The sequence below is a fragment of the Erpetoichthys calabaricus genome, chromosome 12 (assembly GCF_900747795.2).
Source record: "Erpetoichthys calabaricus chromosome 12, fErpCal1.3, whole genome shotgun sequence".
Lineage (NCBI taxonomy): Eukaryota > Metazoa > Chordata > Cladistia > Polypteriformes > Polypteridae > Erpetoichthys > Erpetoichthys calabaricus.
Genome location: NC_041405.2, coordinates 146,120,266 through 146,138,276, shown reverse-complemented (window position 1 = coordinate 146,138,276; position 18,011 = coordinate 146,120,266). Strand labels below are relative to the sequence as shown.

Sequence of the window (18,011 nt, the reverse complement as noted above, 5' to 3'; positions counted from 1 at the left end):
CTGTTCCTACTAATGTTTATGCACTACTGTTCTAGCGCCCGTTATTGTAACGGGCTAAATGATTAGTATATAAATAAATCTATGCAAAATGTATCTTAATTTTTCTGTATACGTCATTTTAATTTCCTATTTAAATAGGTTAACATATTCAGATACGTTGGAGGGCGGAAAATTGAAGCCCCGCCCCAAACCCCGAGTGGCACGAACTCGAGCTACGCCACTGGGTGCCGGTTACTGATCTAAATAAGTAAAAGCTCTTTCTGGAACCTTCAGGTGGATGGGTCTTTTGGGAACCTAAAATGATTCCCCTATGGCATCGCTCTCAAGATCCACTCTGTTACCTTAAGAGTGCTGGGAAGAAACAAGACTGTTAGCGACAGCGCCCCCTCTCGTCCCAGGGTGGTATCGCATACCTGACCTGTGCTGATAAGGTGATCCACAGACAGGCATGGGTACATGTCAGACTAGAGTACACTATATGTGTGCCTGTTTCTAGTGTACATTTGTCTGCTTATGTCACTACAGACTGGAGGAGCCCACAGCTTTCCAAATTGCTTGGGGTCTTCCTGGTCTACAGAGAGAGCAAAATGCAACCAATTAGCTAACACAACTAAATCAGGCTCTTGGTGGCAAAGGTGGTCTTTCTGTGGCAGACGGACTCCCATTTCCGCATCAGCAATTGAGACGATGGCCACCGTGGCTCATCTCAAACTGCTTGTCTTCATATTTGTAAGCAGAAAGCGGACGAGTGCAGTCCCTTCAGGAAGGATTCGGACCCCTTCACTTTTTCACATTGCGTTTGGTTGCAGCCTCGTGCTCTTCTCAGACAGCACATGGTATCCCAGAATGACCAAGCAAAAACAGGATTGTGGGGATTTTTGCAAATGTATGAAAAGTAAAAACTCAAATCGTACATCGAACACTTGCCATTTGGCTCAGATGCCTCCCATTCTAATGACAGTTGAAGCCCACCTGTGACCACTTGAACTGATTGGACTGATTAGTACAGGCCCCACAACCCACTTAGTAGAAGGGTCGTACAAGTGACAAAAACCAGGCCATGAGGTCGAGGAAGCTGCCTATTGAGCTTTTTTGGATTTAAATTCTCCCTTATTATTACGATTCTTTTCTCGCCCATCTCTCTACATGCCAGGGGTTTATGGTAATCCTCTCCCCTGTGAGCTGTTTTTGATTATATTCTGGGACTTTGCTAATATATTTCTGAAAATTCGAAGGCAAAGCTCACTTGGCCCAGCCCGACTTGTAAAAATTCCACAATGTTCCTTATCGGGGCAGGCTATTTCGGTTTCTGGCCTGCTTCGTGGTTATATTTTGGAAGCCTCACACCACTTTTTTTTTTTTGTGCCACAGTCACAGCAGGTACAGGTTGGCGTTTTATTTCCTTCTCTTTCCTCTCCTTCGTGGCTCAGATTGTTGTCGGGCAGGCCTGGTAGATCCCAGAGTGTGGCGTGTTAACAAAAGCCTGCTAATTCTCAATCCACACGATACTCAAGTTTGTTGTCAAGCCTTTTTTGTCCGTCCTGAGAGTGGCCTAACATTTCATTAGTGATTGATCCTTGTCTCTTTTGATTTTCTTCTACACCCCTTTGTTCTTCAAGAAAAGGGTTATTATAAGCAGCCGACGGTAAACCACTCTGCCACTGCAGCCGCCGTGACAATCTTGTGTGGCACGTAATTAGAAGATAATTTCAGGGACCTTTTGTGTCCTTTCCTATTGAAGGAAGGCAATTTACTCGAAATGCCAGCTCTTCACACATCTCCCTGGAATTTATTTATTTTTGCATTTGTTATTTTGGCCCTCAGAGCCTGCTGTTAAATGCTTACAAGTATAATAATCAAACACATCCCCCCATATTTTTTAATTGACCAGGGTAAGGTGCAGAACGGGGAGCAGCCCAAGATCACTCGACCCACTCCCACCCCTTTTTGGATTTTCCTTTTCCTCGTTTTTCACGTTGAAGGTTATCAGATCGTCATCCATCTGCCCATCCCTCCATTTTGAAATGAATTTAATTTCAGTTCAGGGTTGGTGGAGGCCTGGGTTCAGATTTAGAAACGTTGTGTGTGCACAGAAAGGGGGCCCAAAATGAGAGAAACCTTCCATGCAAAGGTGGGATCTTTAAAAGACCATTTGCCTGGTGGGAACAGGCGTGCATTGACTGACGACAACCCTGACCCAGGACAGAGAAACTGGGAAATGGCGACACCTGTGGTCAGGTAGGGAATTGCATCCAAACCTGCTGAGTAACCGAGTTGTGGATAATAATTCAAATCATGATGTGTGTTGACGGTGCAAACGTATTAAACCTCACAAGGACGAAAATGATGTGCAGACTCTGAGGGCCAATTCTGTGTTTTGGCTTTTTTGACGGTTTATATCCGTTGTTACTTGTCAGGGAACTGGTGAACAAGTCAGGAATATCAGCCACCTTCACTCTGTTACGCTCGCTGTGCTGGAAGCCATTAACAGAGGAGCGAGGTGCTACATCCCATTTTGGATGGTCCAGGTGCACATACATTAAAACGTCTGCACTTGTATTTGCCAGCAAAACAAAAAGTCCATTTGTCGCCATGTCCGGTTCTCATAACGCAATTGGAGCGATTCACTAAGGGCCCCTCGTGAGAATGGAGCTGCTTTTGTTAATGCACAAGTCGTGTGTGTGTGTGTGTGTGTGTGATCCCAAGAAGAGGCCGACAAATGTCATTGTGGTAAAGCGGCTTGCCAGGCACTACCATATTATAGGAGAACGTTCAAAGAGGAGGGCAAAACAGCAATAAAGGCGCTTACCTTTTAAACAGTCGAAGTGCAGATATGCGCCTCCATGAATGTTTTCATTTTTCTCCTCTAGGTAGGATCACGCTGTGTGACGCCGACGGCGGGGTGGATGCGTCTTCCAGGAACAGGAAAGGCCTACTGGACTCGACGTGTACCCGGTCAAAACGCAAACGTCGTCATAGTAACTGCCGCCGCAAAGTCAGAAGCGAGGAGCGTTGGGTTTAATGACTGCATGCGTTATAGCAGAGAAGGGGATCCCGCTGCGTGAGTGTGTGCACTTGGACACATCGTCAGCGACAGAACCTGCCTTCACTCCTACCAGGTGACCCAACTGAGACCGCAACTGTGTCCAGGAGGGCTCACTACAGCCAGAGCCACTCCTATGTTCTGTTTCTGTGCTTTTGACTTCAGGTCCCAATCTGTAATTCTTTTAACCCTTAAACTTCCACATATTTGGGGGGATTAATGCACCCCCCGATGCCAAATACTTTTTTGCTGCACTTTTTAAGTAAATGTCACAATTCACCAAGAAAAAGTGAAATTCTAATGGAACACATTTTATTTAATACAAAGAGCATCACAATTACTGCAACGCTTATCATTTTACACACAGTCAATGAACTGTAAAAACTACTGGAACAATCTCTTATTACATGTAGAAGGTGCAACTGACGCCATTGATGAAATTCAGTAAATCACTGAGCCAACTGCGCTTGAACTGGCTGCACACAGAGGCCAACGCCGATGATGCCAGCAGGCCAGTCTAGTGCAGCGCCTGAATCCCAGGGACACAGTGATGCTGATTCACTAGGGGGCGCCAGTGGTCATAATCTGGCTGCTCAACGAATGGACGGCACGGACTGATCAGCTCCGGCGGGCTGGCAACTAGCGCTGGGAAACGGTTATAGCTGGTTGTGGTGATTTAAGGGTTAACACTGCCACACATATGTGACTTCAACTATCGAAATTAGCTTCGTCCCTAAGGCAAGACGCAGGCTTGCTTCCTGCTCAATCCCAGTTCTGAACTTGGCCTGGCCAGTCTTAATAGTGGATGTCATGATTGAATGTTATTTGTTGACACTGCCACACAGATGTGAACCAAATGTGTAGACCTCACCTATCCAAATTAGCTTAGTCCCTAAGTCAAGATGCGGGCTTGTTACCTGCTCAATCCAAATTCTGGACGTCATGATTCTGTGTTATTTTTTGAAACTCCCACAGATGTCTTAACCAAAAGTTATAATCCTCATGTATCCAAACTGGCCGAGTCCATACCTCAGCATACACACTTATGGTCTGGCCAGTCTTAGTAATGGGTGTCATGACTGAATGTTATTTGTTGACCCTGCCACACAGATGTAAACCGAATGTGTAGACCTCAACTATCCAAATCAGCCTTGTCCTTAACTCAAGTTACAGACGTATGGCCTGCCTCATCTCAATAGTGGATGACATAAATTTATGTTATTTTTTTGAGACTCCCGCAGAGGTCTTAACCAAACATTGAGGCTAAGGATCTGTGCTGGTATCCCGAAGGTTCGAATCCCCGTCACTGCCAAAAGAGATCCTACTCTGCTGGGCCTTTGAGCAAGACCCTTAACCTTTAATTGCTCCAGGGGCGCTGTACAATGGCTGACCCTGTGCTCTGACCTCAAGGGGTATGTGAAAACTAACAAATTCCTAATACGAGAAATTGTATAAGGCGAAATAAAGAACAAAAAAATAAATAAATAATCCACGTCTATCCAAACTGGCCAGTCTTAGCAATGGGTGTCATGATTGAATGTTATTTGTTGACTCTGCCACACAGATGTGAACCGAATGTGTAGACCTCGACTATCCAAAGCAGCCTTGTCCTTAACTCAAGTTACAGACATATGGCCTACCCCATCTCAATAGTGGATGTCATGAATTTATGTTATTTTTTTGAAACTCCCACAGAGGTTTTAACCAAACATTATAATCCACGTCTATCCAAACTGGCCGAGTCCATACCTCAGCATACACACTTATGGCCGGGCCAGTCTTAACAATGCATGTCATGATTCCATGTTATTTGTTAACCCTTAAACCACCACATACTTGGGAGGATTAATGCACCCCCGGATGCCAAATACTTTTTTTGCTGTACATTTTAAGGAAACGTCACAATTCACCAAGAAAAAGTTACATTTTAATGGAACACATTTTTTTCATGCAAAGAACATCACCATTACTGCAATGCCGATCATTTTACACACTGCCAATGAACTGTGAAAACTATTTAAAAACTACTGGAACAATCTCTTATTACATGTAGAAGGTGCAACTGACGCCATTGATGAAATTCAGTAAATCACTGAGCCAACTGCGCTTGAACTGGCTGCACGCAAAGGCCAACGCTGTTGATGCCGGCAGGCCAGTCTAGTGCAGCGGCTGAATCCCAGGGACACAGTGATGCTGATTCACTAGGGGGCGCCAGTGGTCATAATCCGGCTGCTCAACGAATGGACGGCACGGACTGATCAGCTCCGGCGGGCTGGCAACTAGCACTGGGAACCGACTATAGCCAGTTCTGGCGGTTTAAGGGTTAACACAATTTTCAAGCCAAAATTTCTTTTGTGATAGTAGGGGGCATCATCTTGTCCCAAGATTTTTTTATATAATAGAGAGGTAATTTCTTGGGTACATCAGTTAATAGTTTCTTACGTGTCAATGACAAAACTATCAACTCTGAGCATCATATTTAGCACGTCTTGACGTCACATCATGACTCACTCCCGTGACTTGTCACGTCCTATCGACGTGGAAACTGTTTGATAATAAATGTTGACATTCTAAGGTGTTCTTCGATTACAATATGGCAGAATATGAAGTGTACTGTTCTTGCATTTAGTTAGACATTTTATATGTTTATCATATTTAACACGTCTGTTTTTCTGTTTTTTTCGGTTACACGATCAAAGTTTTTGCTGAAAGTTAGGGTGGCGACACTGATCAGCCTCCATGTTGTTCTTGATGGCTCTTGCTCTGCTCTTGCTCTGCTTGCGCCGGTGGAAAAAGTGATGCGCTGTGAATACTTTCTGGACGCACTGTATGTTGTATACATTTGACTTTATTGATATTTACCTTGTAGATGTACTTCTATATTTGTTCACAAAAAATAATACAAGTTCCATTGCCTCTGTTGATTTTATTGAACAATAGGTTATGATTTATGCCACAATTTTTGCTTTTATATGTTACATAAAACTATGTTGTTATTATTATTTAACCTCCCTACAAAAATGGGAATGGATGGATGTTTTTTGCCCCCCCAGACAAGCCAAATGCCCACCCACACATGATGTTCTGGTCACACCTCTGCTTTTAGAGAAGGTTTATTATTTTCTTCCTCTATTCAACTTTATTTAATTTGCCACTGCCATTCATTACCATGTCTCTCGGAACCTCTAGCGATGTCTCGCAGAACGAACCCCGGTTGAGAAAAGCTGCTTTACAGAGTGGTTTGAGAAGTTGCATTAAGCGCGTCGAAACGATGACGTCACGAAAGCTGAAGGCGCACCAATGAAATGTTCAAACGTCCGACTTCATTTTTTTTGGGGCCAGGCAGTGTAGATTGATAGCTGGATTGCTCTCAGTGTGTGGATCGTGTGGGGTCCGCCCTTGCTGGGTAAGTGAAGCGCAAAAACAGAAGCCATCATTTTAGAAATCGCGTTACAAGAAAACGTTCAATAGAATTAGCCTCATGGTGGGCAGCAGCCACACGGATAATATAAGAGGTTTCAGGTTATAATCTAATGCTCTTTTTTATCTGTAATTTGGCTCTTGTAGATGGAAGTCTCTACACTGCAACAGCGATAGACGTCCGTGGGATCGACCCCGTCATCTACAGGAGTCTGAAGGAGGGCACCCCAAACCTGCGTACAAACAAGTATGAATCCAGATGGCTGCAAGGTGGGCCAGGAAGATTGATTGTCTTTACCATGTGGTGTGGTGTGGTGTTCTGTCTGGCAGTCAGCATTGGCATAATGGGACCGGTAGAGTGGTGTGATTGGACTCGTGTGTGTGTGTGTGTGTGTGTTAAGGTGCCACATGAGAGGGTGGGCATCAAACTAAAAGAAGTGGAAGTTCAGGGTGTGTTGTGTAGACGGGTGCAGAATTGGCTCAGACAGAGGAAGCAGAGGGTGCGAGGAACCAAATCAGAACTGGGTGATGTTAAGAGTGGTGTCCAGTAGAGGTCAGTGCTAGGGCTGCTGCTATTCTTAATAAATATATATAAATTATTTAGATAGGAATATAAGTAACAAGCTAGTTAAGTTTGCAGATGATACCAAGATAGGTGGATTAGCAGATAATTTGGAATCCGTTATATTTTTACAGAAGGACTTGGATAGCAGACAGGCTTGAGCAGATTTGTGGCAGATGAAATTTAATGTCAGTAAATGTAAAGTGTGACACATAGGAAGTAAAAATGTTAGGTGTGAATACACAATGGGCGGTCGGAAAATCAAGAGTCCACCTTATGAGAAGGATTTAGGATATAGTGGACTTGACTATCAACTCCTAGACAGTGTTTAGAAGCCATTAAGAAGGCTAACAGAATGTGAAGTTATATAGCACCTTGATGTGTGGAGTACAAGTCACAGGAGGTTCTGCTCAGGCTTTATAACACACTGGTGAGGCCTCATCTGGAGTCCTGTGCGCAGTTTTGGTCTCCAGGCTACAAAAAGGACATAGCAGCACTAGAAAAGGTCCAGAGAAGTGCGACAGGGCTGAGTCCAGGGCTACAGGGGATGAGTTAGGAGGAAAGATTAAAAGAGCTGAGCTTTTACAGTTTAAGCAAAAGAAGATTAAGAGGTGACATGATTGAAGTGTTTGAAATTATGGAGGGAATCAGTCCTGTGGATGGAATTTAAAATGAGTTCATCAAGAACACGGGGACACAATTGAAACTTGTGAAGGGGAAATTTCACACAAACATTAGGAAGTTTTTCTTTACACAAAGAACGATAGACACTTGGAATAAGCTACCAAGTAGTGTGGTGGACAGTATGACTTTAGGGACTTTCAAAACTCGACTTGATGGTTTTTTGGAAGAAATAAGTGGAGAGGACTGAGGGGCTTTGTTGGGCTGAATGGCCTGTTCTTGTCTAGAATGTTCTCATGTTCTAATGTGTGTGTGCCGAGAGTGGGACAGAGGAAGAGAATAAGAATCATCAGCCTCCCTCTCTCTCTCTCTCTCTCTCATACTTTATGTAAGTCCGTGGCTCCATGATTTTCCTCCTCTGTCTCTTTCAGATCCTCATTTTGTCCACTCTCTGGAATGGGGAGAACACGTCTACTTCTTCTTCCATGAGATCGCGCAGGAATACCTCTATTTGGAAAAGGTACCCATCAACTTGTAATCTGTCACCGTTAGGCACTGAAGACTAGGGGTGGGTATTCCATGAAATCGAGACTTGGCTTTGGGGGCAAATCTACTGTGAAACTAAACAGGCTTAAGCTTTAGGGGCCCCAGAATCGACTTTAGTCCAAGATGCTTAAAAATGTTGTGGTTTTTTAAAAATAATAATAATAAGGTGTAAATCCATACAAAATAATAATTTAATTTTTTTTTATTTTAATTTTCACCCCCTCCCCCACCCAATAACTCATAAACTATTAGACCTAAGAAAATTGTATTCACACCAGTGACTTGGACATGTGAGATAATCTGGCACAGCAGTTTCATTCAAAATCTGAGACACAGTGGTTAAAAAAAATAAAAATAAAACAAACCACCAAAGAAGATAACGGGGGTCACCCAGACCTCGGGACCCTCATAACTGTTGAAGCTTCAGGGCCTCACTGATCCTCACTGAATAAGTCACACTCTCCAGTCAAGGCTCAGCTGGGTCCACAAACGCAAAGCGTTGACATGAGAAGGGCCTGGACAATCCACAATATGACGCTTAACGTTTGGCTTTACCGTGGGTGCCACCGCCACCGCCATGCATGTTGTTCATTGCGCCCTTCACCCTTTGGATGCCATCAGTTTCAAAATGACTTGGCTTTGTGTCGCCACTCCAAAGCTCAGAGTCTCAATAGTCTTCATCTTTGCCAGCATGGGCCCTGACACCTGCAAAATGGGCGTTTTTGTGCAGTGGCTTCCTCCCACTCAAGCGTGGTGCCAGGTGCCGTTATTGCTGGCAGGTTAATTAGTGTTGGCTCACACAGCTCACATTTTGAGTTGTTCTTTCAGTCCATTTCCTTATTTTATATGCTGATTAATGGATAGTTCAGTATTGCGAGTTTTGAACATTAAAATGGCTTATTTTATATAGCAATTCAGGATATTGAGAATCAATAGAATCAATTTGAGATACAGTGTTGGGCGTGAACGAGTTCAGAAGAGCGCCTTCATTGAACGGGCTCATGTTTCTTAGAATGGCGAACTTAACGTAACGTATTAAAAACTTGAACGTGAGCGAGTTCAGTTTTAGGTGACATTCCGGTCCTCATTAAACGTGTAATGTACAGGTGGAGCTGAATCCGAATACGGTATTCAGATAAGCACAAATAGTGGGTTTTTACAAATATTTATTTCCTACAAATTTTTTGCCATTTATTTGTATTTGGAAAAAATAACATAAAATCTAATTGGCACCGTCTGTGTCTGCCTGCTTGGGCTTAAGCTGCACCCCCGCTGACTCGAGCACGCGGTGAAGCTCCACTTTCACTTTTAGGAAAACGTTGGACTTCGCGAGGCCACTTGATATTATAACGGCCGACCCCTTACCCAGACCAGTCACTACACTACCAAGATTTATTCCTTGGATTACCTGAGGTTTCCTGCTCTAATAACAAGCCGTACTCCTTACAAGTTGTCTTATTTTTCCTGACACGACGAAATAACCAGAAACAGTAAACAGATACGTAAAATTAAACACTGATATATTGGAAAATGAAAAGACAGACAAATATTCAATAATAAATATATATGTGCGCGCAACCTACCACTTACCCCCAAAACACCAGTGACTAATCTATACTAATAAAAGGCAAAGCCCTCACTGACTCACTGACTGACTGACTGACTCACTCACTCACTCATCACTAACTCTCCAACTTCCCGTGTAGGTAGAAGGCTGAAATTTTGCAGGATCATTCCTTACAGCTCACTTACAAAAGTTAACCAGGTTTCATTTTGAAATTCTAAACGTAACCGTCATAACGTTCGACAACGTCCGCCATGTTAAACTTTCTTATTTATGGCCCCATCTTCACGAAATATTGGTAGACGGCTTCCTTGCGCTCACCGAAACCGATGTACGTACTTATTTTGGTGGTATGACACCACTGTCGGCCGCCATATTGAACTTTCCAACGGTCTTTGTTACTTAATGGGCCCATCTTCAAGAAATTTGGTAGGCGTGTTCTCAACGCTAACTGAATCCTACTTACGTACATATATACGTCCATAGCCTGCAGCTCGGTCCACACTCTGAATCCTCCAGGCACTCCTGAGCATAATCTAATTTTGAAGGTTGGGGCACCAATGATGTTATTGAGAAACTTACAGCCACCGAAACTTTGTAATGGCACGGGACTTCAGTTCACATGCCTGCAAAAGAACCTAATTGAGAGAGTTTTTATTCCTCGCATCCCCGTTATACCCTCTGATCTCCCATTTCAATTCAAACGCCTCCAATTTCTAGTAAGGCTCTAGTTCACAATGACAATTAATAAGTCTCAGGGACAGACCCTACAAAAGGTTGGCATTGATTTGAGGCAAGATTGCTTTTCACATGGCCAACTATATGTTGCATGGTCAAGAGTAAGCTCAGCGCACAGCTTGGTCATATTACAACCAGAGGGGCAAACTGACAACGTGGTATACAAAGAGATCCTTAACAAATAATTATTGGTACATTTTCCCTCAATTTATTATTTAAAATTTTAAAGCAGTACTTCACCGCTGCGAAGCACAGGTATTTTGCTAGTTACTATATATAAGAATACAGATATTTACACTAAACCCTCCCTTTCCCCTAAACAATAAACAGAAGCACACAACACAAATACAAACATGGATTGAATAAACACAGCAGTTGAAAATGTGGTGAAAAATGTGTCCCAAAATAAAGTCCAGCGGCATTGAAACTGGCTGTAGTGATATTGTGCTTCCTCCCGACAACAAAACGACCTCATAGTGAAAGTCCTGGCAATGGTTGGAATGAATTCGAACCCTGGGGGTTTCTCGGCTCTGGCTGTCGTGATGTAGGATCGGTAGTTGAAAAAGCAGGCAGCGGAATAAAGCAATAAATAGCAGGGATGAGTTGTGCTTTTTTAATTTTTTTTTAGATGGATGGTTAAATTGTCTTCGTCCGTCTGTGTGTGTGTGTGTGTGTGTGTGTGTGTGTGTGTGTGTGCGTGCGTCTGTCTGTCTGTCTCTCTCTCTCTCTCTCTTCCCTTCGCTCCTCCTTTTTAAATGTAAAATGTCCCGGATGTATCTGGTGCGTAAACAGGTGATTTCCGTCTTGGGGCTGCGGTCTCTCTCCATCATCCTTCCTCTCTGCACTTATGGGGAGAACATTCACTGACGCACACATAACAGACAGTAAACGGGACGATGAAAACAAAACGCACTCAGCACAAGCATAGAATATAGTATTATGTAGCCCACGCTACAATAGTTTTCCCCTTTGGACATGCAATATGTGACGCGAATTTTGACCGGCAGTGTAATCGGTTAGTTCAGGGCTGGGCAATGTCGGTCCTGGAGACCAACTGCAGGTTTTTGTTGCAGCTCAGTTTCTTAATGAGAAGTCAATTGTTGCTGATGAAGCACTTCTTGCTCAAGTGACATTTTGATGCTTCATTTTAGTGGTCTCGCTTGCTAAAGATCCCCACCCTTAATTGCTTATTTCAATCTTAAGCAGCTGCATTCACTGTTTGAATGGCTCCTTATTAGCAATAATGTGTAAATGACAAAGCAGTCAGCAGTTCTCCATCTCGCTTGTTTCGATTTACATCTCTGTGTGTTCATCATGCACTGTTTGATTTAATAAAACACTTAATAGAAAAATGTGACAGGCTTCAAATCATTTGGATAATATCCTTGGAAAGGAAAAAATCTACAATGTAAGAACCTGACATTGCAGACTAAGGAGGAGGAGGAGGTGAGGAGCAGGCGCTGACACAGCGCATTGCCGCACCCACCACATGACAGATCAACTCAGGATCCCAGATTAGGACCATGAGACGGGTGACACCTCAGCACCACACCAGTTCAGATGGAGTAGAACAGTGTGAGGTTTTTTTTATGGTGTCTGGAGTGCCAATTCTGCCACCAACCCCCAGGTTTTTCCTGCAGTCTAACAAGGCAAACATTAAATAAGGTCTGAGATTGGCAAGGATTGGTTTCTAATTAAGCAATTGGGTTGGAATGAAAACCTGCAGCCTCTGCGGCCCTCCAGGACCGATGTTGCCCACCCCTGGTTTAGTTCTACAGTCGCCATTTGTGTTGGAAATAGAGCAATAATTTATATGGATACTTGCATCTATTTAATTTCTTTTTTGACCAGGAGGATATTAGCATATAGGGTTATACATATTTGCTGCTGGGTATAACTCAATAAAGAGTATTTAAATTAAAAAGTCTTCCTAATTGTTGTGTTTTATTCAAGAACATTGTAATAAGGCATGCAAAACTGAAAAAAGTAAACTTGTGGGTCATTTATTCTCTTTCCTCAAAAAGTACAAAATGAGCTGAACATGAATGAGTTCAAAATTGAAATGGTGAACTATGAACGTAAATGTATTCATTTAAATCTGCGCGAACTGAACTTTGAGTGAGTTGTTGTGAGGTGTGAACTTGCACAACACTGGTGAGATACCTCCACGTGATCTTTAGCCGTTCTTTCTTCGTTATTCCCTCTTCTCCTACCCAGCACGGTTAACTTTGCGATAAACACCATGTGTTCCCCTAAAAGGTCAACGCCTTAGAGGCCCACAGATGCCTGAAGATGAAACCTGACTTTCGAGAAGCCCACTTGCTTGTGAATTCTGAGGGACTTCATTCGTGGCATAGAAAACTGTTGGCCGTAATTTCTGTTCATCGTCAAGGCTGGTGATGTCCTCCCTTTTCTTTTTTTTCAGATCTTAATATCCCGTGTTGCACGGGTTTGCAAGAATGACATGGGTGGCTCGCCGAGGGTCTTGGATGGCCAGTGGACCACATACCTCAAAGCCACCCTGAACTGTTCGGTGCCTGGAGACTCGAATTTCTACTTCAATATTCTGCAGAGCATGACCGACATCGTGACCATCAATGGGAGGGAAATGGTGCTGGGAGTTTTTTCCACCCCGTCCAACAGGTGAGAAGGAGATGGAGGTTAAAGTGCATGAACTATTGGGACAGACCCTGGTGGGGGACGCCGCTGTTGGGCCACAAATTTGTGAGAAAGGTGCTGGATGGAGAATGACGCTCGACTTTTCTTTTCAGAGCCCCACCAACAGGTCGGGTGACTTGCTTGGCCCCTGAATCGCTTTCACCCTTTGTTCCTCCTTTAGAAATGCCCTTGGACGCATGTTTTAGGTCATTATGGTGATGAAAGGGTGCCCGGCAACCTGGAGGCATGTCGAGATGGTAGCATCTTCTCCTTATGGGTTTCACAGCCCATCTGTGAATTCATGATGCCACCATTGAAGTCCCAGTTCCCAACAGCACTCATGCTGCCCACCACCGTGCTTTACTGTGGGTACCATGCGTGGTTCATTGTTAACTTTGTGCCACTACTCCAAATTATAAACTCCCAATAAGTCTTCACCTCTGTCATCGTGGGCCCTGGCAAATGCTAAACGGGCTCCTTTTGTGCATGGACTTCAGCAGAGGCTTCCTTGGTGGGCGACACCCTTGCATGTCACTCCTCGTCAGTATACATCATATTGTGTCACTGGAAATGGTACCCCCAGTTTCCCTCTCTACTGCTTTAGCAAACTGCGATGAACTGGCATGGCGACTTTCTTCCACTCTTCTCATCACAAAATGCTCACATTGAGGTCTTGGCTTCTGTGGACGGCTTGGACGTCTCGGAGGGCTTCCCGACGGGCCAATCATTTTTAGCAATGCTGTCCCTCGTGTTTGTGTAGGCCGTGACCTCAAGTCTTGAGACATTTCTCTTCCATGTGGTGCCATTAATGTCAGCGCTGACTGGGAGAGGATTTCAATTGTTAAATACAACCCCCCCCCCCTCTCAATTTCCAGCTATCTGGTGGTCACCTGTGTGATGATCGATTAGGCTCATCTGTTATTGAATTCCTGTCAGTTAGCATTTTATCAAAAGCTCCATTGGGGTGGACCCATTTTTACACCATGGTCAAAATTCATTTTGTTAAAAATAAAAATTTCCAAATTTGTTTTCTCTTCCGACAAATCGCATATGTAACCAATAAACCAGATTATGACAGACTGGACCCCCTAGAAAGTGTTCGTTCTAAAGGGAGAGCGATGATCTTCTAAAAATCTTTTCAGGTTGACTCATTTATGCTGGGCACTCTACTTTGGGGCACCAGTTGCCTGGCCGGGACCATTGCCTCTGTCAGCCTCCCATCCAGATACAGGAATGGGGTCCACCTCTCTGCATTTACTTATTTATGCTGGGCACTGAACTTGTCGGGGCATCAGTTCCCAACACCCCCATTCAGATACAGCAATGGGGCCCACCTCCCTCCATTCATTCATTTATGCTGGGCACTATATTTGTTGGGGCACCAGTCGCTTGGCCGGGACCATCACCCATGTCAGCCCCCCCATCCAGATACAGGAATGAGGTCCACCTCTCTCCGTTTACTTATTTATGCTGGGCACTGTACTTGTTGGGGCACCAGTCGCCTGTCTGGGACCATCACCTGTGTCATCCCCCCATCCAGTTACAGGAATGGGGTCCACCTCTCTCCATTTACTTATTTATGCTGGGCACTGAACTTGTCGGGCCACCAGTTCCCAGACCCCCCATCCAGATACAGCAATGGGGTCCACCTCCCTTCATTCATTCATTTATGCTGGGCACTGTACTTGTCGGGGCACCAGTCGCCTGTCTGGGACCATCACCTGTGTCAGCCCCCCATCCAGTTACAGGAATGGGGTCCACCTCTCTCCATTTACTTATTTATGCTGGGCACTGAACTTTTCGGGCCACCAGTTCCCAGCCCCCCCATCCAGATACAGCAATGGGGTCCACCTCCCTTCATTCATTCATTTATGCTGGGCACTGTACTTGTTGGGGCACCAGTCGCCTGGCCGGGACCATCGCCCATGTCAGCCCCCCCATCCAGATACAGGAATGGAGTCCAACTCCCTTCATCCATCCATCCATCCACATCCATGCATTACTACATACACATTCATAAACCACAAGCAACATGTATACACTGAACCAAGACCAATTCATTTTCATGTAGTTCTGCCACAAAATTTTGACCCCAGAGTTTCCTTGCTTGAAACGGTGGCACACCCTCTTCGGGGTGGGCGGCACTATTAATCACAGCTCAAATGATTGTCCAGCCTGGCAATGGTACTGGTGTTGTGCCCATTAGTTTAATAAGAGCCCCAGACACTGGTGGCATTAGGGATGTGCCTGGTGCCCATTCATACCATCCTCCCCCCAATAAACCCCCATACATTGATTGAGTTCAGCCGTTCAAACTGGGTTACCTAACTGGACCAACGAGCCAAGCCAAGTCTAAACCCTGAGCCCCTCTTACCAGCCAGTTGCCAGCTTTGATAAAGTCCACATCTGCCCACTAGTCCTACTCGGATGTCTCATCTTTTGTCCTCTCCAGCATTCCCGGCTCCGCGGTGTGTGCTTTCGACTTGCAGACGCTAAGTGCAACCTTTGACGGGACCTTCAAGATGCAGAAATCCTCCGATAACTATTGGACCGTTGTCCAAGATAACGATGTCCCCAAGCCCAGGTAATAGGCAGCCATAGGTAATCATTTTATTTGTGTTGTCACTTTTTCGCTTGGCTCTGGAGGTTGTACGTCATGAAATGCAGTCACCTTTTTCCCACCTTCCTTTTCAGACCCGGAACTTGCATCATCCCAAACACCACTTATAGCTCCAAGAATCTTCCGGATGATGTGCTCAGATTTGTCAGGGAGCACCCCTTGATGAACGATGGAGTCCCCTCGCTGGGGAACTACCCTGCGGTCGTACGAACGGTACTCCAGTAAGTCACGTAATGCAGGAGCCGCCATCACGAGTTTGAAATGTGTCTTAGATCCCTGGGTGGTAGTCAGCCGGCCGTGCCTGGCACTACATCGGTGCGTCCCGATCTGCTGGCTAACATGCATGACTGGCCCACCACGTAATAACGGCTGTGTGTGTGCTCTCCAGGTACCAGTTCCGCGAGATCGCCGTGGACACGGAGGCCGGCCCTTACGGCAACTACACGGTCCTCTTTCTGGGCTCCAGCTCTGGCATCATCTTCAAGTTCCTCTTCAGCCCAAATCTGACCCCGAATATGCACAGCTCCACCATTTTTCTGGAAGAGTTTGACAGCTTTAACCCTGAGAAGTAAGTTTTTATATTGCAATCTGTTGTCTTGCCTGAGTGTTGTGTCGCGGAAGACAGTTTTATAATGAGTTTAAGACGAGTCCACATAACCTGCCTGTCCACTCCGACTTTGGGTAACCGAGTGTGTAGAAACTGAACACATTTATTCTTCCAAAGAATGAGTTGAGAAAGCTCATTTTTCATTGAGGTCTCTCCAACAGAGCGTGTTGTACAGTTAGGTCCATAAATATCTGGACAGAGACAACTTTTTTCAAATTTTGGTTCTGTACATTACCACAATGAATTTTAAATGAAACAACTCAGATGCAGTTGAAGTGCAGACTTTCAGCTTTAATTCAGTGGGGTGAACAAAACAATTGCATAAAAATGTGAGGCAACTAAAGCATTTTTTTAACACAATCCCTTCATTTCAGGGGCTTAAAAGTAATTGGACAAATTAAATAACTGGAAATAAAATGTTCATTTCTAATACTTGGTTGAAAACCCTTTGCTGGCAATGACATCCTGAAGTCTTGAACTCCTGGACATCACCAGATGCTGGGTTTCCTCCTTTTTAATGCTCTGCCAGGCCTTTACTGCAGCGGCTTTCAGTTGCTGTTTGTTTGTGGGCCTTTCTGTCTGAGGTTTAGTCTTCAACAAGTGAAATGCCTGCTCAATTGGGTTAAGATCAGGTGACTGACTTGGCCATTCAAGAATTTTCCACTTCTTTGCTTTAATAAACTCCTGGGTTGCTTTGGCTGTATGTTTTGGGTCATTGTCCATCTGCATCATGAAACGCCACCCAATCAATTTGACTGCATTTAGCTGCATTTGAGCAGACAGCATGTCTCTAAACACCTCAGAATTCATTCGGCTGCTTCTGTCCTGTGTCACATCATCAATAAACACTAGTGTCAACCATGTTTTACAGATGATGTGCTATGCTTTGGATAATGAGCTGCTCCACGCCTTCTCCATACTTTTTTCTTGCCATCATTCTGGTAGAGGTTGATCTTGGCTTCATCTGTCCAAAGAATGTTTTTTCAGAACTGTGCTGGCTTTTTTAGATGTTCTTTAGCAAAGTCCAATCTAGTCTTTCTATTCTTGTGGCTTATGAGTGGCTTGCACCTTGCAGTGCACCCTCTGTATTTACTTTCATGCAGTCTTCTCTTTATGGTAGACTTGGATATCGATACGCTTACCCCCTGGAGAGTGTTGTTCACTTGTTTGGCTGTTGTGAAGGGGTTTCTCTTCACCATGGAAATGATTCTGCGATCATCCACCACTGTTGTCTTCCGTGGATGTCCAGGTCTTTTTGCGTTGCTGAGTTCACCAGTGCTTGCTTTCTTTCTCAGGATGTACCAAACTGTAGATTTTGCCACTCGTAATATTGTAGCAATTTCTCAGATGGGTTTTTTCTGTTTTCGCAGCTTAAGGATGGCTTCTTTCACCTGCATGGAGAGCTCCTCTGACCGCATGTTGTCTGTTCACAGCAAAATCTTCCACATGCAAGCACCACACCTCAAATCAACTCCAGGCCTTTTACCTGCTTAATTGATAATGACATAACGGCGGACTTGCCCACACCTGCCCATGAAATAGCCTTTGAATCAATTGTCCAATTACTTTTGAGCCCCTGAAATGAAGGGATTGTGTTAAAAAAATGCTTTAGTTGCCTCACATTTTTATGCA

At 44.4% G+C, this 18,011-nt stretch overlaps 1 protein-coding gene across 2 annotated transcripts in view; it reads left to right on the top strand.

Moving 5' to 3' along the window:
* Window positions 1-18,011, top strand: part of sema6bb (sema domain, transmembrane domain (TM), and cytoplasmic domain, (semaphorin) 6Bb) — a 229,338-nt gene that overhangs the window by 183,633 nt on the left and 27,694 nt on the right. For both annotated transcript variants that reach the window (XM_028816503.2, XM_051935255.1), the window contains exons 8-13: window positions 6,611-6,733; window positions 8,078-8,166; window positions 12,920-13,137; window positions 15,605-15,736; window positions 15,847-15,993; window positions 16,161-16,340. In XM_028816503.2, the coding sequence (XP_028672336.1) occupies window positions 6,611-6,733; window positions 8,078-8,166; window positions 12,920-13,137; window positions 15,605-15,736; window positions 15,847-15,993; window positions 16,161-16,340 (889 nt within the window). The remainder of the gene's footprint in view (window positions 1-6,610; window positions 6,734-8,077; window positions 8,167-12,919; window positions 13,138-15,604; window positions 15,737-15,846; window positions 15,994-16,160; window positions 16,341-18,011) is intronic.